Genomic DNA, 24248 nt, shown 5'->3' on the forward strand with positions numbered 1-24248 from the left:
GACGAGTCATGTGATAGAGCGTCCCAACCGTATCCCGGCAACCCAAGGTCCTAACCTAGCAGGACTGTGTTCTGGGCGAAGTGTGGAATGGACCACAGTTAGTTACAGACCCCCTTCCATGCTGACGGAGCACCACTAAAGCCCTGGAAGGAGGTCTATCCAGTGCATCTCAGAGCTCCCTTTTCAAATTCGCCACCCGAGATGTGGGATTGTGATATTTTAGTGCGATGTAAGTTTTAGTGCCCGATGTACCATTGTGATAATATATTCATTGGTTTATTGTTCTTCTTCTCTTTTTTTCACTTTTAGATTGTGCTACCATATGTAACCTGAGCGGAGGACTATATGCTGCCCCATTTATGAGCCACCAGAGAGCCGGCCAGTTGGGTTCCTTCCTTATACCAGTTGTACTTCCATGTTTTTTGCCTGTGCTGGATGTGTGTACTGGGAGGGTTTTGTTGTCGTGTTATTAGGCATCTTTTGCCAATCTTATGATCCCCTCTTCCTGAGGAGCGACACATTTGATATTGATGGAGGGCATTGTGGGACGCCATGGGGGCAATTTTACGCTATTCCACAGGATTTGACTGGCCCTGAACCCAATCCATTTACAGGATATCGTTGGGAATAAGCAGGGTAGGGGTGCTCTTCATTTGGAGTTGGGCCCAGACCAGGCAGGTGCCTATATATTTCACCTCCCCTTGACCGGGGTGGGGGGTATGTCGGCCCTAGTATTCCCCTTCCAAAAGTGTACGTGTGCGTGTTTCCCCAGCACATCCTGGTGGTGGAGACCATAGGGAGTTGTGCGGGGGATGCTCATGACTACATGGCTTTAGCTATAGGGCTGCATTGTTTGAACCTTGCGATTTTATTTAGCCTAATATTGCCCCTTTTCCTCTGGGATGCACTCGCTAGACCTCCTTCCAGGGCTTTAGTGGTGCTCCGTCAGCATGGAAGGGGGTCTGTAACTAACTATGGTCCATTCCACACTTCGCCCAGAACACAGTCCTGCTAGGTTACAACTATTGCCATTGCAGCGCTACACGGTCTATGGGGCATCCACTATTGGCTGCTTCCAGTGTTGCTGGCACATGGGCGATTATTGGCATTTAGTCTAAGTTCATATTCTGGATTTCATGATGCGTGAGATGAGTGGCACGACTGATATTTACCGTATTTCGCTCCCGTAATGGATCCTATCCTCATCCCTATAGTATCCTTTACAACACATTAGCTTTGGTTTAGGACCTTGGGTTGCCGGGATACGGCTGGAACGCTCTATCACATGACCCGTCATGTGATTGAGGGCGCTTGCACGGTTTCAGGACTCCCAATCATGTGACCGCTATGTCGAATACGTGATTTCCGGGAATCTCGCTCTACATCTGGCGCATGCGCAGAGACAGACGTTAGACGCCACTCACCGCACGCATACTGCTGGATGGATACTCGGCTCAGGTGCAGGGTAGGTTTTATATACACAGCTGAGATGGTTGTGCTGTTTTATTACTGAATGTTATTATCACTTTAGAACACGATTGGGTGAATATGTAAGGGGAGGATGTGACCTTTCTGGGGGACAACCCCTCAACCAATCCGGATTGAATGTTACACCTATATAAGTATTGAGCTTCACTTGTAAACCACATGTAGCTGAGAAAGACCTGTGTGTCCAGACGTTGCTGTATCCTTTCGGTGTGATTAAACGCTAAGCTTTGATTCAAGAACAAGAGGGCCGCGACTTTTCTGAAGTTTTTCCCCGAGGGCTCCAAGCACTCCGCTCGACACCGTAACCACCACAGGAACAAGGACCAGGAACAGCTCTTACAAGAGCTAGGGGTTATAGCCAGGGGAGTATACAGCGTATAGCAATCCCCCACACATGAGACGAGGCTCTATGGGGAATGTAAAACAGGAACTCTTTAATGGGTTATTTTTCAGCCTTTTATGCAGGTCTTCCAGCAAGGGACACTCCCTGGGGACCTTGTAGAAGACTGTGACAGTTTATAGATTAGCCAATCACATGCATTTACAGTATTGAAACCTTCCCAGCAATTGTACACAAAAGCCCCTTCCCTCTGTCTGTAACACAATCAACAAAATACAATTACCAAACATAATGGGCTAACTTAGTCACTCACAGGCAGAAAACACACATTTTTCCCAAAACACAGAAAACACCTCAAAACCCCACATATCCTCATAATTTATACATCTATGGATATCTCTGATCTGGGCGAACAACATATCCAAAAATCACCCAGATCCGAGCAGGGGTTCCCGAATTCCATGGAAGTCACATTTGGCCGACCGCAAGCATGGCTTTCCTGCCCACAACAGTTCCATAGATTTAGGGTGTGCGGCCGGTCTGTCTTCTCTTTTAAAGTTAGTATATGGGCCATAATCCTGAGGCAAGAGGCCCCTCCAAAACCCAGTGGCGAGGTTATTTTTGCCACACATCTCCCCCTCCCAGGGAAGACTAACCAGACACCTGACCTCACGCCGGTCGGTACCTGAGTTAGTCTGGCAGCCCATCCACAACCAAATACTGGACCTGTTGAATTCGGTAGCCTGTCTCTGTCCAGTGAGTCCACCAAGGTTGTGTTAGTAACTGGTACTCCCGGTCTCTGTGTTTCTCCCCGGCTTGGAGTGGAGGTTGCTTTGTGGGCAGGGATCAGCGGTACTCTGCCCTGGTGCCAGCGCATCAGCTAGGCTAGCCTGTGGGGAGTCAGCCTCTAAACAAGAGGATAGGGGAGGGCAGAGGCAGACTGCGCTCTGCCCAGATGCCAGCTCTTCCGCTGGGGTAGTCTGTGGGAAGTCAGCCTCTGGACAAGAGGATAGGGGAGGACAGAGGCAGACTGCGCTCTGCCCAGATGCCAGCTCTTCCGTTGGGGTAGCCTGTGGGGAGTCTGGCTCTGGACAAGAGGATAGGGGAGGGCAGAGGCAGACTGCGCTCTGCCCAGGTGCCAGCTCTTTCGCTGGGGTAGCCTGTGGGGAGTCAGGCTCTGGACAAGAGGATAGGGGAGGGCAGAGGCAGACTGCGCTCTGCCCAGATGCCAGCTCTTTCGCTGGGGTAGCCTGTGGGGAGTCTGGCTCTGGACAAGAGGGTAGGGGAGGGCAGAGGCAGACTGCGCTCTGCCCAGATGTCAGCTCTTCCGCTGGGGTAGTCTGTGGGAAGTCAGCCTCTGTACAAGAGGATAGGGGAGGACAGAGGCAGACTGCGCTCTGCCCAGGTGCCAGCTCTTTCGCTGGGGTAGCCTGTGGGGAGTCCTGCTCTGGACAAGAGGGTAGGGGAGGACAGAGGCAGACTGCGCTCTGCCCAGATGCCAGCTCTTCCGCTGGGGTAGCCTGTGGGGAGTCAGGCTCTGGACAAGAGGATAGGAGAGGACAGAGGCAGACTGCGCTCTGCCCAGGTGCCAGCTCTTTCGCTGGGGTAGCCTGTGGGGAGTCCTGCTCTGGACAAGAGGGTAGGGGAGGACAGAGGCAGACTGCCCTCTGCCCAGGTGCCAGCTCTTCCGCTGGGGTAGCTTGTGGGGAGTCAGGCTCTGGACAAGAGGGTAGGGGAGGGCAGAGGCAGACTGCGCTCTGCCCAGATGCCAGCTCTTCCACTGGGATGTGGTCAGGGAATCCTACCCCCAGGACCTTGTTGCAGATCGGCTGTGGAGAGGAGGAATCGCTTACCTCCTCCTCCTGGCATTCCTGCGGGGTTGGTGGGGGATCTGTACCAGCCGTCCAGCATCTCGGTAGGTCTGGTGCAGAGACCGTGGTCCCATCTGCACCATCGGAGTTAGGGGTGCTGTCCCCCTGTGGTTGGGGAGAGAGACCGGTTGTCTCTTCTCCCTTTACAACCCACTGCTACTGGGGAGTCAGACCGACTGTCTCGACTCTCGGGAACGCTGCCTGGTGCTGGGTAGTGGGTGCGACAATCTCCACTCCTAGTAATGCTGGTTGCTGCAGGGACGGGGGACCGACAATCTCCTCTTCCTGTGATCCTGTCTGCCGCTGGGGAGAGAGACCGGCTGTCATCTCTCCCTGTAAGGTAAGTGTCACGGCCAATTTATGTTGACCGTGACGCTGTTGCGTGCAGACTGGTTGCCGGGGGCAACGTGTAGTTTTCTGTTTGCACGTACACTTTCCTTTATTTGGTGCATTTCCTGTTTTGGTGGTCACGGGGTTAATTTAGGTGTGTCTGCTAGGTGTGGTGGGTGTGACCTCAGGCCTCTTTATATGATGGTGTGTTGGAGCCTGTGGTCAGTCTTATTTAGTTGTCTGCCTGAGTAAGAGCTCTGCTCCCTGGCGTTATGTCTTTATGTCTGTGTGAGTCACCCTTATTTATTATATTGATTCCTTGCCATGGCTGTGTGTCCCCTCCGGTATGTCTCTGTTTTCCTCCCCCACCTGGTGTATGTTGTATTGGTGTGGTTGGTGTATGGAGGTTTTCTGGTGGTGTCTGGGCTCCGCAAGGGGCTTGCTTTCCCAGAGGGGTTTAAGCGAAGACAAGACTGTGGGTTTCCCAGCCTGGAGCCTCATTCCATCTTGGCTACGGCAGGTAAGTGTGGATTGCATAGTTATGTTGCTGTGTAACTTACCTGCCGTACTGTTTATCCCATGGTCTTGCTTCCTGTCTGCCACTGGGTCTCTGGAGACACCTTTTCATCCGTGGTGTAGGATGAATGGGTGGTCTCTGCCCTGTCGTTTGGCCTAGGGCATTACAGGGATAGTAGGGTCCTAGGTTCGTGAGCATGAGCCCCCTTACCATCTGAGGCGGCTCATGCGCTAGGAGTCCAGGGAGAGCTCAGGGTTACTTTAGGTGGTGACCAGCTCCTTGTGCCCTGCTATCTTGCTTTTCAGCCACTTCCATTGCACGGTGGGGGGTTTTCCCCGCTCCCCGCCGTGACAGTAAGCTGGCGATGGGGAGTCAGACCGACTGTCTGGACTCCGGGTAACGCTGGCTGTAGTTGGGGATCTGGGCCGGCTGCCCAGCATCCCTGTAGGGCCGGTGGAGAGACTTCAGTCCCATCTCTACCTGCCGTCGGGAGGTCTTCCCAGAACCAGTCGATGAAGTTCACTACTTTGGGAGTTGGTAGGAAAGCAGGGGGTATCGCCGTCAAGTCTTTCCAGTTGTAGGGGGCAGATCTGGCTCTGCTTGTCGGGTAGGTTGGGGATGAACGGAGCTGAGCAGGTGTTGGTAGGTCTGCTCCAGCTCCCACTCCCTTATTACCAGGTGGGTCATGTCTTTGCTCACCTCCCATCCGCCAGCATAAACATGCATGCCCATCCGGTAGTCGTAGATGTCCCAAAACCTAGACTCCTCCATGCTGCCGAGATCAATGTCCTCCTCCAAGGCCTCTCATAGTAACCCAGGTCCATCATAATCCTTCCCTTCAGGTAAGTCGTGCTCAGCCGTCCAGGGGGGATGTTGAATGACATGCCACCTTAGGGCCCGGTAAGCGTCCTCTAGCCAAAGCTCCTTACATACCAGGCTCTGGAGTTCTGTTACCCACTCATCCATGGGGTGCTCTCCCAAGAGACCCATCCGCATCGCCACACGCTTCTGTAGCCGCTGATCATAACTGAGGAGACTCTCACCTCGCCGCCACTGGGCATTTTCCAGGACATCATTGTGGCTAAACCAACCTCGCCACTGGGTTTTGGAGGTGCCTGGCTACTAGCCTCTTGCCCCAGGATTATGGGCCCTCTCATCAGCCAGGCCTCATTTGTTCACAAAGGACTTGGACTAACTTGAACTCTCACCCCCACGATTTAGACCAGGGTACAAGTTAGTCCATTACGTTTGGTAATTGTATTTTGTGGATTGCGTCTCAGACAATACTCATTGTGTTAGTTAATTGCGTCTCAGACAATGCTCATTGTATTTTGTTTATTGCGTTACAGACAGAGGGAAGGGGATTTTGTGTACAATTGCTGGGAAGGTTGAATACTGTAAATACATGTGATTGGCTGTTTTTACAAAACCCTGTGGGTGGTAACATTGTTGGAGGATGTGTATAAATCAATGCTTGTGTTAAAATAAAGGGAGTTTCTGTTTTAACCCTCAAGGTGAAGTGTCATCTTATTCTTGGGGAAGGATTTATTGCATGCTGTCCCAGTTTGACTGCTAGGAGTGTAAACCTATTCGTATGGTTTCCTATTCAACTGCCTACAGCATTCATATGCTTAAGAGGATTTATATGCTTCTTCAGTTCGGTGATTGTGGTGTCTGCCAGAGTGCTTGGAAACCTCAGGAAAACGCTAGGAGCATCCGTCAACGGAGGTACTCAGTCGTGGTGCCAGGTGATACATTACATTGGTGGCAAGCAGTGGGATGGCGTCCTAGTGCGAGGAGAAGCAGCTCAGAGACACCGGTAACGTGTGGAGTTACAAATTGAGGGAAAATGCTAGCACTCGTGCAGCGCCCCTGGGAGCAGAGGTATCCAGCGACTTGGAGAAGACAAGTATGGAAGGCTCTGAAGATGGCTGGCCGAGGTGAGGCAGCGAGTGGCCCAGTATGGAGATAATGTGTCCATGGATATATGCCAGGCCATCTGGAACCAGGTCACAGCCAAGTGACACGCAAGGATGGAATGAGAATTCCGACTGGCGAAAGAGAGAGAAATTGCCCAGCGGAAGGAGTGTTACAGCAGCCGAGCAGAGGCTGCATCCGAGGAGGTTAGCAGTCTCCCCTTGAGGCGGCCAGAGGAACCCGAAGTAGGGGTCCTCATAGACTGGTCCTGTGAGGAACCACAACAGGCAGGTGGAGACGGGACCGAGGTCTCTCCACCGGGATGCTGGGCAGCTGGCCCAGACCCTCAGCAGCAGCCGGAGTTGCCAGGTGTGGACGCAGGTGGTCCTTACTCGCAAATGTTGAGGGACCTCACAGACTGGTCCTGGGAAGACCCACAGATCGCAGGTGGAGATGGGACCGAGATCTCTCTACCGGCCCTACAGGGATACTGGGCAGCCGGCCCAGATCTCCAACTCCAGATGGGGGTAATACAGGGAGAGAAGTGTGTCGTCCTTCCTTTCCAGCGGCAGAGTGCTTTACAGGGAGGGGAGACAGCCGGTTTCACTCCCCAGCGGCAGTGTGAACTACAGGGAGTGGAGACAGCTGGTCTCACTCCACAGCGACAGTGTGCTTTACAGGGAGGGGAGACAGCCGGTTTCACTCCCCAGCGGCAGTGTGAACTACAGGGAGTGGAGACAGCTGGTCTCACTCCCCAGCGGCAATGTGTATCCATAGGAGAGGGGACAGTCGGTCCCTCTCTCCAACAGCAGCAGTACCAGGAGGAGGAGGTAAGCAACCCCTCCCCTCCACAGCCAAATCCAAACCAGGTACTGGGGTCAGCAGAGCAGTCGTTAGCCCCCTCTGGCCCCCTCCCAGCAGAAGAGCTGGCATCTGGGCAGAGCGCCGCTGGCCTCTGCCCTACTTGTCCCCTTACTACCCAGCAGGACTGTACTCCAGTCCCTCCAGCAGAAGAGCTGGCATCCGGGCAGAGCGCCGCTAGCCTCTGCTCCACCGACCCCCTTGTTACAGGGTTGGCTTGCACCCCCCTTACCCCAGCAGAAGAGCTGGCATCAGAGCAGAGCGCCGCTGGCCTCTGCCCTAACCATTCAGTTACTACCCAGCAGGAGTTGGCACCATGCACCCCAGCTGAAGCGCTGGCATCAGGGCAGAGCGCCGCTGGCCTCTGCCCTCCCCTAACCTCTTCTCCAGAGCCGGACTTCCCACAGGCTACCCCAGCGGAAGAGATGGCATCTGGGCAGAGCGCAGTTGGCCTCTGCCCTCCTCTAACCTCTTCTCTAGAGCCGGACTTCCCACAGGCTACCCCAGCGGAAGAGCTGGCATTGTAATGACCGGCGTCACGCACAGGGAGGGAAAAATGGAAAGCCCTGCCCAAGGGAGAGGGAAAGGTGGTGACCCCTGACTCACCTTGCGGCTGGCACCTGACTGCCCTGACTTCCCTAGACGGGTTCCTCACCCGTGCGGCGATCACGTGCCTAAACCCTGGCTTTCCCTAGAATGAGCACTAGATAGTGAACGGGCCGGTGGGATCAATAGTCCGCACCACTGACACTAAGAGGGAAACACCAGGGAGAGGACAGACAATACAGACAAACACATACACCCAGGTGGGCGACCACAGCAGACCACAAAGGTCCAACAGGGTTCCGGAGGGTAACGTTCTGGACCAACTAACAGAGAACGCAGCAACACAGCTCCAGAGGGTCAGTATAGAAGTCCAGGCAGGAAGCTCTATATCTGGCAACCAGAGAAGTGTGAGAGGGGAATATAAGGAGGTTGGGAGTGCTGGACAAGGAACAGCTGAGGAGAAGGAGCTACGGATCCCTGAGTGAGCCAAAAAGGGTTGCAAAGCAAACCCAGAAAGCTACCATAAGGAAACAGCCCTATCTTACATAGAGCGCGCAGCCAACCGCTGTGACTTCCTGACCCCGGGTATAACGGAGTCAGGCGTGGGTCTTGACACCCTCGTGACAGTACCCCCCTCTCTACGAGGGGCCTCCGGACACTCAGGACTAGGTCTCTCAGGATGAGAGGCATGAAAAGCCCGAACTAGCCTGTCGGCGTTTACCTCAGACGCAGGAACCCACATTCTTTCCTCGGGACCGTAACCTCTCCAATGCACCAGATATTGAAGAGAGCGGCGGACCCGACGAGAATTAACAATTTTGGATATCTGAAATTCTAGATTACCATCCACAATAACAGGAGGGGGTGGCAGCGGTGACGGTTCTAGAGGTGGAACATATTTTTTGAGTAACGACTTATGAAAGACGTTCGGGATTTTAAAAGTCTGAGGTAGCTCCAGGCGAAAAGCCACGGGGTTGATGATGGCTACAATTTTGTAAGGGCCAATGAACCTAGGACCCAGTTTCCAAGAGGGAACCTTTAATTTAATATTCCTAGTAGACAACCACACATAGTCTTTCACTCCTAGGTCCGGACCTGGCGACCGTCTCTTATCAGCCATGCATTTGTATTTACCTCCCATATTTTTCAAGTTAGCTTGCACCTTCTGCCATACCGATGAAAGAGATGACGAAAACCGTTCCTCTTCGGGAACCCCAGAAGACCCCCCTCTTTGAAAGTACAGAATTGGGGATGAAAACCATATGCACCAAGAAATGGTGACTTGCCAGTGGATTCCTGACGACGATTATTTATGGCAAACTCAGCTAACGGTAAATATGATGACCACAACTCTTGGTTTTCAGACACAAAACATCTTAGATATGTCTCCAGGTTTTGGTTGGTACGCTCAGTCTGTCCATTCGACTGAGGATGGAAAGCTGAGGAAAAGGACAAGTGTACCCCCAAACGGGGACAAAAAGCTTTCCAAAATTTAGAAATAAACTGGGTACCCCGATCCGAAACAACATCGGAAGGGACCCCGTGAAGCTTCACGATTTCACTGATAAATACCTGAGCAAGAGTCTTAGCATTAGGTAGTGTGCATAACGCAATGAAGTGTACCATTTTGCTAAACCTGTCCACTACTACCAAAATAACTGTTTTACCCGCAGACAAAGGTAAGTCAGTGATAAAATCCATTGACAGATGTGTCCATGGTCTATTGGGAATGACGAGTGGTAATAGAGACCCTGCAGGACGTGTATGTGAAACTTTTGCGCGCGCACAGGTAGAACAAGAAGACACAAAATCCAATACATCCTGACGCAAACTTGGCCACCACGACGAGACAATAGCTCCAAGGTTGCTTTACCACCCGGGTGCCCAGCAAGTGCCGAATTATGATGTTCCTTTAATAGTTCGAAACGCAGGTTCAACGGTACAAACAATTTCTCTGAGGGGCAAGAGACCGGGGCGTCCCCCTGGGCCTCTAACACCTTCCCCTCCAGAACAGAGTGTACCGCAGAGACAACCACTCCTCTTTGTAGAATGGGTACCGGATCACTCACATTACCCCCACCAGGGAAACTACGAGATAATGCATCTGCCTTGGTGTTCTTTGCCCCAGGACGATAGGTAATCACAAAGTTAAACCTGGTAAAAAATAGCGACCACCTAGCCTGTCTAGGGGTGAGACGCTTAGCTGATTCGAGGTACAGAAGATTTTTGTGGTCCGTAATCACAGTGACGGGGTGGACTGCCCCCTCTAAAAAGTGACGCCATTCTTCAAACGCTAGTTTAATAGCTAATAGTTCCCTATTGCCAATATCGTAGTTCTTTTCTGCTGCAGATAGTTTTTTAGAAAAGAAAGCACAAGGACGCCATTTGCCAGGAGACGGACCCTGAGACAGTACAGCCCCCACTCCCCCCTCTGACGCATCGACTTCAACAATAAAAGGCTGAGAGACATCAGGTTGGACTAGTACAGGTGCCGAGGTAAACCTCTCTTTTAGAGAGGAAAAAGCAACTTTAGCGGCGTCAGACCATTTAGAAAAATCAGTCCCCTTCCTAGTCATGTCAGTAAGGGGTTTTACAATAACTGAATAATTTTTAATGAATTTCCAAAAGAAATTTGCGGAGTCAGGCGTGGGTCTTGACACCCTCGTGACAGGCATCTGTCCAGAGCGCAGTCGGCCTCTGCCCACCAAGTACCTACAGCTCCAAGGTAGAGAACCACAAGGAAGCAAGGAGTCGCAGATGCCCACTCAACAGCTGGGGACATACAGAACAGAGCCAGGCCCCAAAATTCAACAGGTCCAGTATTTGGTTGTGGGTGGACTGCCAGACTAACTCAGGTACTGACCGTGAGGTCAGGTATCTGGTTAGTCTTCCCTGGGAGGGGGAGATGTGTGGCGAAACCACCCTCGCCACTGGGTTTTGGAGGGGCCTGGTTACTAGCCTCTTGCCCCAGGATTATGGGCCCTCTCATCAGCCAGGCCTCATTTGTTCACAAAGGACTTGGACTAACTTGAACTCTCACCCGCACGAATTAGACCAGGGTACAAGTTAGTCCATTACGTTTGGTAATTGTATTTTGTGGATTGCGTCTCAGACAATGCTCATTGTGTTAGTTAATTGCGTCTCAGACAATGCTCATTGTATTTTGTTTATTGCGTTACAGACAGAGGGAAGGGGATTTTGTGTACAATTGCTGGGAAGGTTGAATACTGTAAATACATGTTATTGGATGTTTTTACAAAACCCTGTGGGTGGTAACATTGTTGTAGGATGTGTATAAATCAATGCTTGTGTTAAAATAAAGGGAGTTCCTGTTATAACCCTCAAGGTGAAGTGTCGTCTCATTCTTGGGGGAGGATTTATTGCATGCTGTCCCAGTTTGACTGCTAGGAGTGTAAACCTATTCGTATGGTTTCCTATTCAACTGTCTACACAGCATTCATATCCTTGAGAGGATTTATATGCTTCTTCGGTTCGGTGATTGTGGTTAGAGTTGAGCGAACACCTGGATGTTCGGGTTCGAGAAGTTCGGCTGAACTTCCCGGAAATGTTCGGGTTCGGGATCCGAACCCGACCCGAACTTCGTCCCGAACCCGAACTCCATTGAAGTCAATGGGGACCCGAACTTTTCGGCACTAAAAAGGCTGTAAAACAGCCCAGGAAAGGGCTAGAAGGCTGCAAAATGCAGCAAAATGTAGTTAAATCCCCTGCAAACAAATGTGGATAGGGAAATGAATAAAAATAAAAATAAAATAAATAAAAATTAACCAATATCAATTGGAGAGAGTTCCAATAGCAGAGATTCAGGCTTCATGTCAGCAGAGAATCAGGCTTCACATCACCCACCACTGGAACAGGCCACTGTCAGATATTTAGGCCCCGGCACCCAGACAGAGGAGAGGTTCATTCAACTTTGGGTTGCCCCGCAATATAATGGTAAAATGAAAATAAAAATAGTATTGAATGAGGAAGTGCCCTGGAGTAGAATAATATATTGTTAAGGGGAGGTAGTTAATGTCTAATCTGCACAAGGGATGGACAGGTCCTGTGGGATCCAGGCCTGGTTCATTTTTATGAACGTCAGCTTGTCCACATTGGCTGTAGACAGGCGGCTGCGTTTGTCTGTAATGACGCCCCCTGCCGTGCTGAATACACGTTCAGACAAAACGCTGGCCGCCGGGCAGGCCAGCACCTCCAAGGCATAAAAGGCTAGCTCTGGCCACGTGGACAATTTGGAGATCCAGAAGTTGAATGGGGCCGAACCATCAGTCAGTACGTGGAGGGGTGTGCACAGGTACTGTTCCACCATGTTAGTGAAATGTTGCCTCCTGCTAACACGTTCCGTATCAGGTGGTGGTGCAGTTAGCTGTGGCGTGGTGACAAAACTTTTCCACATCTCTGCCATGCTAACCCTGCCCTCAGAGGAGCTGGCCGTGACACAGCTGCGTTGGCGACCTCTTGCTCCTCCTCTGCCTTCGCCTTGGGCTTCCACTTGTTCCCCTGTGACATTTGGGAAAAAAATAACCACACTATTGATGGTTAAATGGACTTGGTCGCAGCTTGCCCCTGATGTAGGATATAGCAAAAAAATAACCACACTATTGATGGTTAAATGGACTTGGTGGCAGCTTGTGCTGGCGCACCACAAGCCACAAAATGGCCACCGATCACCCCAGAAAAATGTGACTGAAAAACGCTCTGGGCAGCCTAAAAACAGTGAGCAATTGAATAGCAGCAGTTCAATGATCCATAGCTGTAGATCGATCAATGACTTAAGTGTTTTGGAGGAGTTAATCACTGCCTAATCTCGCCCTAACGTCGCAGCTGCAACCTCTCCCTACACTAAGCACAACAGAGTGACGGGCGGCGCTACGTGACTCCAGCTTAAATAGAGGCTGGGTCACATGCTGCACTGGCCAATCACAGCCATGCCAATAGTAGGCAAGGCTGTGATGGCCTCGTGGCGCAAGTAGTATGACGCTTGTTGATTGGCTGCTTTGCAGCCTTTCAAAATACGCCAAGAAAACGACGAACACCGAACCCGAACCCGGACTTTTACTAAAATGTTCGGGTTCGGGTCCGTGTCACGGACACCCCAAAATTCGGTACGAACCCGAACTATACAGTTCGGGTTCGCTCATCCCTAATTGTGGTGTCTGCCAGAGGGCTTGGAAACCTCAGGAAAACGCTAGGAGCCACCGTCAACGGAGGTACTCAGTCGGGGTGCCAGGTGATCCGTTACAATCATACCAGACTTCCTTTCTGTCTGCATCCCTGTAGTCCGCGGCCGCCTCCTCGCCATGGAACACTGTCCGAAAACTAGCTGATTCCATCCTGCTGTATCCAGGGGCGCTGTACGGATACTAGCGTTGCCCTCCATATACTCCACGAACTGTGTCTCCGAGCTGCTCCTCCTCGCACTAGGACACCATCCCACTGCTGCCACCACTGTAACGGATCTCCTGGCACCCGACTGGGTACCTCCGTTGATGGGTGCTCCTAGTGCTTCCCGAGGGCTCCAAGCACTCCGCTCGACACCGTAACCACCACAGGAAGAAGGAACAGGATGGCTGTAAAAATGTTATGGAAAGGGCTAGAGGGCTGAAAATGGCATAAAAATGTGGTTAAGAGCATGGCAAGTGCGCTGCAAACAAATGTGGATAGGGAAATGACTTTAAATAACATAAAATACGTAAAAATTAAAACTAATAATCTTGATCTAGGAGGACGAGGTCCATATGGAGTAGGAGGTTGAGGAGGCGGTGGATGTGGCGGTGTAGGTGGAAGCGGCGGTGGAGGAGGAGGAGGAGGAGGTAGCCTACACTGCTTTTTGGTTTTAAATTTATTTATATATTTTTTTAATTAGGGTACACCCCAAAACATTGGGAAATATAACCTGTGATAACGCCCTCCAGCCGTGCTAAACACACGTTCAGACAATGCACCGGCTGCAGGGCAGGCCAGCACCACCAAGGGGTAAAGGGCAAGCTCAGGCCGTGTGCCCAATTTGGAGACCCAGAAGTTGCAGGGGCTGACCCCTGTCAGTCAGTCCATGTAGGCGTGTGCACACTTACTGCTCCACCATGTTGCACGTCCCCGTGATGTTCACCATCCATTTGGATATCTGCTCTATCAAGTTTCCATGTTCTTTTCTGTGCCTACCATGGTGATCACGGTTAGCGGCGAATCAGGGTTCCAGGCCGGAGAGGGAGCGTGAGAAAGAGAGACCACATCCAAGGGAGGTCAATGGTTGCAATGGGATGAAGCGGAAATGTGGGAGAAGCTATTAAAGCAGAAGGATCGAATGAAAGGGCCAATTAAAGACGAATTTTAGAAATTTAAGTCCCTGTCACCTATGCAGAGCAGGGGTTTATTCATGTCAAAAACTGTAAAATGTTCACTGCAGAGCACTCCAGTGATGCCCGTGATCTGATTTGGGTGCCACCCTGCTGTGAACGGGGATCCTTCTCCTCATCCTCCAGACCTAGACAGTATGCCTGCTACTGCCCACCGCAGCAAGGGACCGAGCACACCAAAGCCTGCTCCAAGGAGTTCCCTGACGTGGCAGTTCTTCAGACAATGTGCTGACGAGAAGACACGAGTGGTTTGCACGCTGTGCAATCAGAGCCTGAAGCGAGACATAAACGTTCTCAACCTGATCACAACCTGCATGACCAGGCATCTAAGTGCAAAGCACGAGCTGCAGTGGAGAAGACACCTCAAAAACCAAGAAAGGTCTCTGACTCCTCCTGCTTCCTCTTCTGCTGCAGTCGTGGCCTCTTCATCCACCTCTGGAGTGACAGTGCCACGTGCCACCCCGCAGAGGATCTGCAGGCAACACCACCACCTGGGTCACCAAGCATCTCCACAATGTCCCACGGAAGCGTTCAGCTCTCCATCTCCCAAACGCTGGAGAGGAAGAGGAAGTATCCCCCTACCCACCCGCCATCCCTGGCCCTGAATGCCAGCATTTCTAAATTACTGGCCTTTGAAATGCTGTCATTCCGTCTGGTGGAGACGGAGAGTTTTAAAGGCCTTATGGCGGTGGCTGTCCCACAGTACGTCGTGCCCAGCAGCCACTACTTTTCCAGGAGAGCCATCCCTTCCCTGCACAACCAAGTGGGGGACAAAATCAGGTGTGCACTGCGCAACGCCATCTGTGGCAAGGTGCACCTGACTACGGATACGTGGACCAGTAAGCACGGTCAGGGCCGTTATATCTCCATAACAGCACACTGGGTAAATGCAGTGGCGGCTGGGCCTGAGGCGGAGAGCAGTTTGGCGCATGTCCTTCCACCACCGAGGATTGCAGGGCGCTTCAGTTTGCCTCCTGTTGCTTCCTCCTCCTACTCTGCTTCCTCATCCTCTACCGGTTCCCTTTCGTCCTAACCAGCAGCACAAGTGGGGTATTTGCCCCTGTGAAGCTGGTCAGGACAGGCAGCATTTTTAATGGACAAAAAATTTCTGCCTAAGTATCCTAATTAGTAATTAACTAATTAAGCCCCTACCCCATATAACCCGGCCCCCAACTGGACAGGGTTGCTTTTTTATTGTCCTGTGGACTCCAGGACAGGCTAGACTCCTTACTGGAGTCTCCCATAGTTATCTATAACTTTATAAAATGGTTATTATAATCTTTAATTCTGCCTTTTTGTTTTTCTAGGTATCCTAGAGTGTCCTGCCCTCTCCTGCCTCGGTGGGAGCGTGCCTCCGGTGGATTACTTCGGAGCCCATCTATGTTTTATAGTCATATCGGATGAAGGGGGGAGATAGCTGCTGTTTGGCTACTCCTGCCTCTTACCTCGTGTGCCGCTTAGCAGTCGCTTCCGCGCTCCTCCGGCGTCTCGCGAGTACCGGAAGTGCGTCATTGTCGTCACTTCCGGTCCGTGGCACCGTCCTCCAGCGCTGTGTTCAGCGCTTCCCCTGTTTAAAACCCTCTTAGTTTCGTGCCCTCAGTTTTGCTGGGGCACCTAACGGGGGGAAAAGAGAGAAATCATATTATTTTTATTAAAATTGTAGTTTTAACTCGGGAATCCACCCCCTGGGTGGGGGAGTGGCTATAAACTCCTCCCCCTTGTGCTATTTAAGGCACCTGTGTGAGGCAGGTCAATGTTGCTCTCAGTTTTCTGAGCTCAACTGACTTCTGCTGTTTGGCTTCTCCTGCGTTCAGGAAGTTCCTTGAAGTCACCTTGCTTTCTTCTAAGATGGCATCGCCACCTCATGGTAAGGTACTGTGCAGCGTACTCAAGTTGTGTTTAGAAGTGTTCCTGGGTGATGTAGTGCAATAGACACTAACCTGGTACGGCTGACTCTCTGCTAGGGCAGGTGATGATAGAAAGTTCGTGACGCCAGTGCCAAGTAAACGGTGGCACGCCGTTTGCTGATAGCAGGAATAAATGAGGAACCACGTGATGTTAAAACAGAACTCCAACTTTAGTAGTTTTCATACAGAGACATTCACGGAAGCGCAGTTCCTTTGCATACAGTTGATTTTACAATACGGTCGATGCAGGCAATACAGATTAAGCAAGGCGATTACAGAGTGTGAAACACAGGACTTGCAGTACAGGAGCTTGCACTCTATTCCTGACTGATCCTGGAACATAGAAAATCTTCTCCAAGGCCCAATACCTTAACTCTGGCGTATATCCTTGGCTTTATGATTATTAAGTACCTTCTCTGTTATCTTGAGTACCTCTTGCTTTCCTGAGATTTGCCTCTGTCTCTCATTCTGCTTCCTCAGATTCTAGAAGTTTCTGCACTGACTTCCCAGGCTGTTTAACAGTGGTCTTCCTGCTTCTGCATATATAAATTCAGGAGGGGAACCTTCTCTTTGGATTTGGAACCCGGTTACAGGGACTGCAATACCCTCTCCTGGTCCGCAGGCTTCAGGCCTGGACTTGTCTCTGACATTGTCTAAGCTCTGGTCAGACTGGACTACACTCCCTTTCCCTTCCCTGACTGGGCCTTATATAAACTAGGGCTCCCTAGCTCCCTCTAGTGACTAGAAGCTGGAATGACACCCCTAGCCGGCCTGTACATGCAAGTTTCACAGTAACAGGGAAATACATAGCATTACATTACATGACATTTTATAAAGATGACATATACCAACTTCCCCATAAATAAGGAGGGACGACAGCACACCAAGTGACCTTTGGTAGTGACGGGTATTACAGTCCCCGTACACTACAACTGCTCTCCTTTTTTGTACCATTTTGGGTCCAAATTCTTATTCTGTTGTCTGTTTCTTAGGCAAATCCACTCACAAGCAGAAACATCTCGCCTGCTCCAGCTGCAGCACCCCATTACCGGATTCGTACGAATTCCACCGATGCCCAGGCTGCCGACCCAGACCAGCGGACCCAGAACCAACGGTGGTGGACATGTTTTCATGGATGAAGAAGTTCATGGATACGTCCATTGCCGAGATCAAGGGAGCAGTCTCTAACAAGAGGCCCAGACAGGCTTCTCCTGGTCCTGTACCCATGTCTGAAGACGTCGTCTCCATTGAGGATAATTCTTCCTCTGAGGAAGAGAGTTCGGCCTTCCTCTTTCCGGCCGAAAAAACTCAAAGACTGTTACGCTCCATCAGGTCGAGGGACCATGCTGTTGAGCAAGGGGAAGCTCCACAGTCCACCTCTAGGGGGCCAAGGGCCTTTAAAGTGGACGAGTCTTTAAAGAAATTAATGGCAACCGAGTGGAAACACCCGGAGAAAGGGCCAGTGTTAACAAAGAGATTTAAACTAATGTTCCCTCTACAGGATGCGGATTCCTTAGTTTGGGTTCCACCTCCAAAGGTGGATATGGCCATATCGAAGCTCTCCAAAAGAACCCTAGTCCCCTCAGACGACGGCAGCAACCTAAAGGACCCCCTAGACAGACGAGCAGAGTGCACGCTTAGACGCAACTACTCGGCTGCCTCCGCCTCTGCCTCGGTTGCTATAGCGGGCTCTGAGGTATCAGAGTTCGTCCGTGCGCGCACTCTCAGAATCCAATCAGACTTGGATTCTGGGGTTGCCCGGGACGACATCCTGGACCAATTCAAGACTCTCTTACTGGGGATTGATTTCTTATCAGATTCCTCCCAACAACAATTAAAATTAGCGGCCAAGTCTATGGCGCTTTCCTCAGCCAGTAGGCGCCCACTCTGGTTAAAACCATGGGCGGCGGACAACACGTCCAAGTTTAACCTTTGCTCCCTTCCCTATGAACCGGGTAGATTGTTCGGTTCTGAATTAGATTCTCTCATGGAGAACTTAGCGGACAAGAAAGGTAAATCCCTCCCCCAGCAGTCTTTTCGGGGTCGAGGAAGAGGTAGAGGAGGAGGAGGAAGATTTCAGGGGGGAGATAGAACCCAGAGGCGTTCTGAAGGTAGTAAGAGAGGTAGGGGTCGCAGTCGTGGAAACCGCAGGGCTGATCTATGACTCTCCACAGCCCGTCAATTCCCCTTCCCCACCCCCCGGTGTCCCAGAGGAAGGACCAGTTTTCAGTCCCCCAGTCGGTGGACGTTTGAGTCTATTCAAAAGTTTTTGGATGCAAAAAATTCCAGACCCTTGGGTGCTACAAGTGATAGCGTCAGGGTACACAATAGATTTAATTTCCCTTCCTCGGGACAAGTTCGTCCTGACAAGGACTTTAGCACCCGACAAACAATTAATCCTGGAAGACTCGGTTCTCCAGTATATACAGAATGGAGCATTAGAGGAGGTTCCTCCTCGCGAATGGCGGCAGGGGGTTTATTCCCCCATCTTTCTGGTACCAAAACCATCAGGAGACTGGCGGATGATCATCGATTTACGTTACTTAAATCGTTTCATCAGGAAGAAGCGTTTCCGGATGGAAACCATTCGCTCTGTATTAAACATCCTGAAGCCAGGAGATATGATGGTAACTATAGACCTGAAGGATGCCTACCTTCATGTTCCCATCTACCCAGCACACAGGAAATATCTCAGAGTTGCTGTGGCCTTGCAAGGGGTAGTGAAGCACTACCAGTTTGCTGTATTGCCCTTCGGCATATCCTCAGCTCCGCACACCTTCACAAAGGTAGTGGCTCCTGTGGTCGCCCATTTAAGACTTCTTGGGCTAGAGGTCGTACCGTACTTGGACGATTGGCTTTTAAAAGCCGCAAACGCAGACGTCCTGCAGAGTCAGCTTCAACAAGCTCTCCAGATTCTCCAGGGTCTGGGTTGGTTGATAAATTGGGACAAGTCGCACTTAGTCCCGTCAACCACGAGAACGTTCTTGGGGTTTGTGATCGATTCACAACTGATGACCCTATACCTGTCCCCACAGAGGAGGGACAGAGTAATAAAAGCCGCACAGTCTCTTATACCGCCCAGACGAGTCTCCATAAGGGTTCTTATGAGGATGTTAGGCCACATGTCAGCATCTGCAGAGGCAGTTCCTTGGGCCTTATGGCACTTACGCCCCCTCCTCATCAGGAGGAGCTCTTAGCAGCTTGGAGTCGCAAGCCCAAAGACCTAGACAGAATGCACTTCCCGTCGGTAGAAGTCCGTTCTTCGCTCAAGTGGTGGAAGAACCTAAAGGATGGGAGGTCTCTGATCCAACCTCGTTGGGTCACGTTGACCACGGACGCTTCTCTGCTGGGCTGGGGGGCCCATCTGGAGGACAACCCAGTACGAGGTACTTGGAATCCCCAGGAGAAAATCCTCTCATCCAACTGGAGAGAGCTGAGAGCGGTCAAACTAGCCCTCCTTCATTTTGCTCCTCTCATTTGCGGTCAGGCGGTGAGAGTCCGGACAGACAACACGACTGTGGTCGCTTACCTAAACAGACAGGGAGGGACGAAATCCCTAACCCTCCTGAGGGAGGTGGGTTCTATTCTCTCTTGGGCAGAGATCAACCTATCCCACCTAATGGCAGTCCATATCAAAGGGGATCTCAATGGGGTGGCAGATCACCTGAGTCGGGGTCTATCGGTTCCAGGGGAATGGTCCCTGAACAAGAGTATCTTCTCTATGATTGTCCAGCGGTGGGGCACGCCGGAAATCGACCTGATGGCTACCCGATTGAACGCCAAGGTGATCAGGTTCTGTTCCCTTTACAGGGAGGACAACCCGGTAGCGATAGACGCTCTGTCCATAACGTGGAGGTTCAGGCTGGCATATATCTTCCCTCCAATTTCCATGATACCGAGGGTATTGATGAAGATCAAGCAAAACCAGACCTCGGTGATTGCCATCATGCCATTCTGGCCAAAGATGTCTTGGTTCACCCAGCTCATGAAGATGAGTTAGGGCAAATATTGGAGACTTCCCCTAATACAGGACCTTGTGTATCAGGACACAGGTCCCTGTCTAGATCTGAGGAGGCTCAATCTGACAGCCTGGAGATTGACAGGTCCCTTCTAGAAGCTAGAGGGTTATCTGTGGAGGTCCTGAGAACAATTTCTCACTCCAGAGCGGAATCTATAAGCAAGAAGTATTCTAGAATCTACAGAATATTCCTGCAATGGTGTAATGACAGAGAGGTAGTTGCCTCAGACCCTCCTCTCTCCGCTATTTTACAATTCCTCCAGGATGGTCTAGACAAGGGTCTAAGCCCATCTACTCTCAGAGCTCACGTCTCTGCCTTATCGGCATGCCTTAGCAGACCGATTTCTCAGGACCCCCTAATCAAGAGGTTCCTGAAGGGAGCCGAGAGGCTTAAACCCAGAATCCTGAGACCAATCCCACAGTGGGACTTAACGGTGGTTCTAAAAGGGTTATGTGTCCCCCCTTTTGAGCCTTTGAATGAGGTAGACTTGAGATTCCTATCCCTAAAGATCACCTTCTTACTAGCTATCACATCAGCTAAGAGAGTTGGGGAACTTCAGGCTCTGGGGGCTTCCGAGCCCTATTTAAAATTCCTTAAGGACAAGGTCCTGTTAAGGTTTTTGCCAACCTTTTTGCCAAAGGTTCCTACTTTTTCTAATATCAATCAGACGATATGTCTGCCCACTTTTTCACCGGCTGCGACTTCTCCCGAGGAGGAAAGGCTCCGTACATTAGACATCTCAAGAGGTCTTAGGATATATTTGGACAGAACAAGCGAATTCAGAAGATCGGAAAACCTCCTTCTGACCTATTCAGGGAAGAACAGGGGTCTGAAGGCCTCCAAACCCACTCTGAGCAGGTGGATTAAAGAAGCAATCCGTCTGGCCTTTCTGTCCCAAGATTTGACGCCTCCTTCTTTTGTCTCTGCCCATTCTACCAGGGCTGTATCCACCTCTTATGCAGAGAAGAAACTGATCCCCTTAGATCAGATTTGTGCAGCCGCTTCTTGGAGTTCTCTGAACACCTTTATCTCGCATTATCGTCTAGAGGCTAGACAGGCGGAGGGAATGGCCTTTGGACAATCCGTTTTAAGTGCCGCCCTCTCCTGAGAGGGGAGTAGGGAGCCCTCCCAATTTGGGTGAGGTTTCTTGCTACTTCCCCACTTGTGCTGCTGGTTAGGACGAAAGGGAAGCGTCAATTTTGACGTAAATTTGTTTTCCCTTAGTCCTAACAGCAGCACACAAATTTCCCTCCCCTTGTGTGATTTATTATCATTTACTTGTTATAAAGCAACCCCGTCCAGTTGGGGGCCGGGTTATATGGGGTAGGGGCTTAATTAGTTAATTACTAATTAGGATACTTAGGCAGAAATTTTTTGTTCATTAAAAATTCCGCCTGTCCTGACCAGCTTCACAGGGGCAAATACCCCACTTGTGCTGCTGTTAGGACAAATTTACGTCAAAATTGACGCCTCCTCATCCGGTCAGCGTAACCCCTTCACCACCAACTTCAGCACAGCCAGGGGTAAACGACAGCAGGCAGTGTTATAACGTATCTGTTTGGGGGACAAACCCCACACCGCGCAGGAGCTGTGGACGGGTCTTGAACAACAGACCGATGAGTGGTTGGTGCCAGTCAGCCTCAAGCCCGGCCTGGTGGTGTGCGATAATGGGCGAAATCTCGTTGCAGCTCTGGGACTAGCCGGTTTGACGCACATCCCTTGCCTGGCGCATGCGCTGAATTTGGTGGTGCAGAGATTCCTTAAACATTACCCCGACATGTCAGAGCTGCTGCATAAAGTGCGGGCCGTCTGTGCGCGCTTCCGGCGTTCTCACCCTGCTGCTGCTCGCCTGTCAGCGCTGCAGCGTAACTTCGGCATTCCCGCTCACCGCCTCATATGCGACGTGCCCACCAGGTGGAACTCCACCCTGCACATGCTGGACAGACGGTGCGAGCAGCAGCAGGCCATAGTGGAGTTTCAGCTGCAGCACGCACGGGTGAGTCGCTCTGCAGAACAGCAACACTTCACCACCAATGACTGGGCCTCCATGCGAGACCTGTGTTCCTCGTTGCGCTGTTTCGAGTACTCCACCAACATGGCCAGTGCCGATAACGCCGTTCTCAGCGTTACTATCCCACTTCTTTGCCTCCTTGAAAAAACGCTGCAGGCGATGATGGAAGAGGAGGTGGCACAGGAGGAGGAGGAGGAGGAAGAAGAGGGATCATTTCATAGGGTTTCCGGCCAGTCATTCCCAAGTGGCTCCGAGGGTGGGTTCCTGCACCCACAACCCCAAGGTACACAATTGTCCAGCCAGGGCACAGTTCTGGAGGATGAGGAGGTGGAGGATGAGGAGATGGAGGAGGAGGAACCATGTTCACAGCAGGGTGGCACCCAGACCAGCTCATGGCCATCACTGGTGCGTGGCTGGGGGGATACAGAGGACACAGACGATACACCTCCCACAGAGGACAGCTTGTCGTTGCCTCTGGGCAGCCTGGCACACATGAGCGATTACATGCTGCAGTGTCTCCACAACGACCGCCGAGGTGCCCACATTCTAACTTGTGCTGATTCCTGGGTGGCCACGCTGCTGGATCCCCGTTACAGGGACAACGTACCGTCCTTAATTCCCTCACTGGAGCGTGATCGTAAGATGCGCGAGTACAAGCGCACGCTGGTAGACGCGCTGCTGGTGGCATTCATTGTCCCCATTGACTTCAATGGGGTTTGGGTTCGGGTGAAGTTCGGCCGAACCCGAACATCCAGGTGTCCGCTCAACTCTATTTGTCACTAAACATTTTGGAAGGAAAGGTGAGTTCTCTCAGGGGTATCTGTGCCCCCCGCCGCACCGAGCACCCGCTCTGGCCGGGCAGGAAAGCATGTCCATGGAAAACTCGCCCAGTTGGGGCCACACATCAAGTTTGCATGCCCAGAAGTCCAGGAGATCTTGGATCATGGGTTACAGGGTGCAGTCCAAGTATGTCACCGCCTGCTGGTTCAGGTTCTGCTGGATGTCCTGCTGCTGGAGCTGGGTGGTTTCTTCAGAGGGCGGCTGAAGAAAGCTGCTCATTATAGACGGAAGTTGATGCATGTGATGCTGGTGATGCTTCTATCCCCCCCCACACACAACAGCCCCCCCAGTAAGACCTTAATGAGGACCGCCTGGTAATGTGGAGGCTGTAATATAATATGGAGGCTGTAATATCATGTGGAGACTGGTAATATGGAGGCTGTAATTTAATGTGGAGGCTGTAATATAATGTGGAGCCTGGTAATATGGAGGCTGTAATATAATGTGGAGCCTGGTAATATGAAGGCAGTGATATAATGTGAAGCCTGGTAATATGGAGGCTGTAATATAATGTGGAAGCTGTAATATAATATGGAGGTTGTAATTTAATGTGGAGGCTGTAATATAATGTGGAGCCTGGTAATAAGGAGGCTGTAATATAATGTGGAGCCTGGTAATATGGAGGCTGTAATATAATGTGGAGCCTGGTAATATGGAGGCTGTAATATAATGTGGAAGCTGTAATATAATATGGAGGCTATAATGTAAAGTGGAGGCTGTAATATAATGTGGAGGCTATAAAATAATATGAAGGCTATAATGTAATATGGAGGCTGTAATATAATATGGAGGCTATAATGTAATGTGGAGGCTGTAATATAATATGGAGGCTATAATGTAATGAGGAGGCTTTAATATAATATGGAGGCTGTAATGTAATGTGGAGCCTGGTAATATGGAGGCTGTAATATAATGTGGAAGCTGTAATATAATAAGGAGGCCGTAATGTAATGTGGAGGCTGTAATATAACGTGTAGGCTGTAATATAATATGGAGGCTATAATGTAATGTGGAGGCTGTAATGTAATTTGGAGGCTGTAATATAATGTGTAAGCAGTAATATAATATGGAGGCTGTAATGTGGAGGCTGTAATATAACGTGTAGGCTGTAATATAATATGGAGGCTATAATGTAATGTGGAGACTATAATATAACATGGAGTCTATAATGTAATGTGGAGGCTGTAATGTAATGTGAAGGCTGTGATATAATATGGAAGCTATAAT

General features: G+C 50.8%; 1 protein-coding gene across 1 annotated transcript in view; it reads right to left on the bottom strand.

The window, feature by feature from the left end:
• Positions 1-24248, bottom strand: part of LOC120999870 — a 199048-nt gene that overhangs the window by 162442 nt on the left and 12358 nt on the right. The window contains exon 2 of the mRNA XM_040430920.1: positions 6307-6333. Coding sequence (XP_040286854.1) covers positions 6307-6333 — 27 coding nt within the window. The remainder of the gene's footprint in view (positions 1-6306; positions 6334-24248) is intronic.

This window comes from Bufo bufo, chromosome 4 (assembly GCF_905171765.1).
Source record: "Bufo bufo chromosome 4, aBufBuf1.1, whole genome shotgun sequence".
NCBI classification, from domain to species: Eukaryota; Metazoa; Chordata; class Amphibia; order Anura; family Bufonidae; genus Bufo; species Bufo bufo.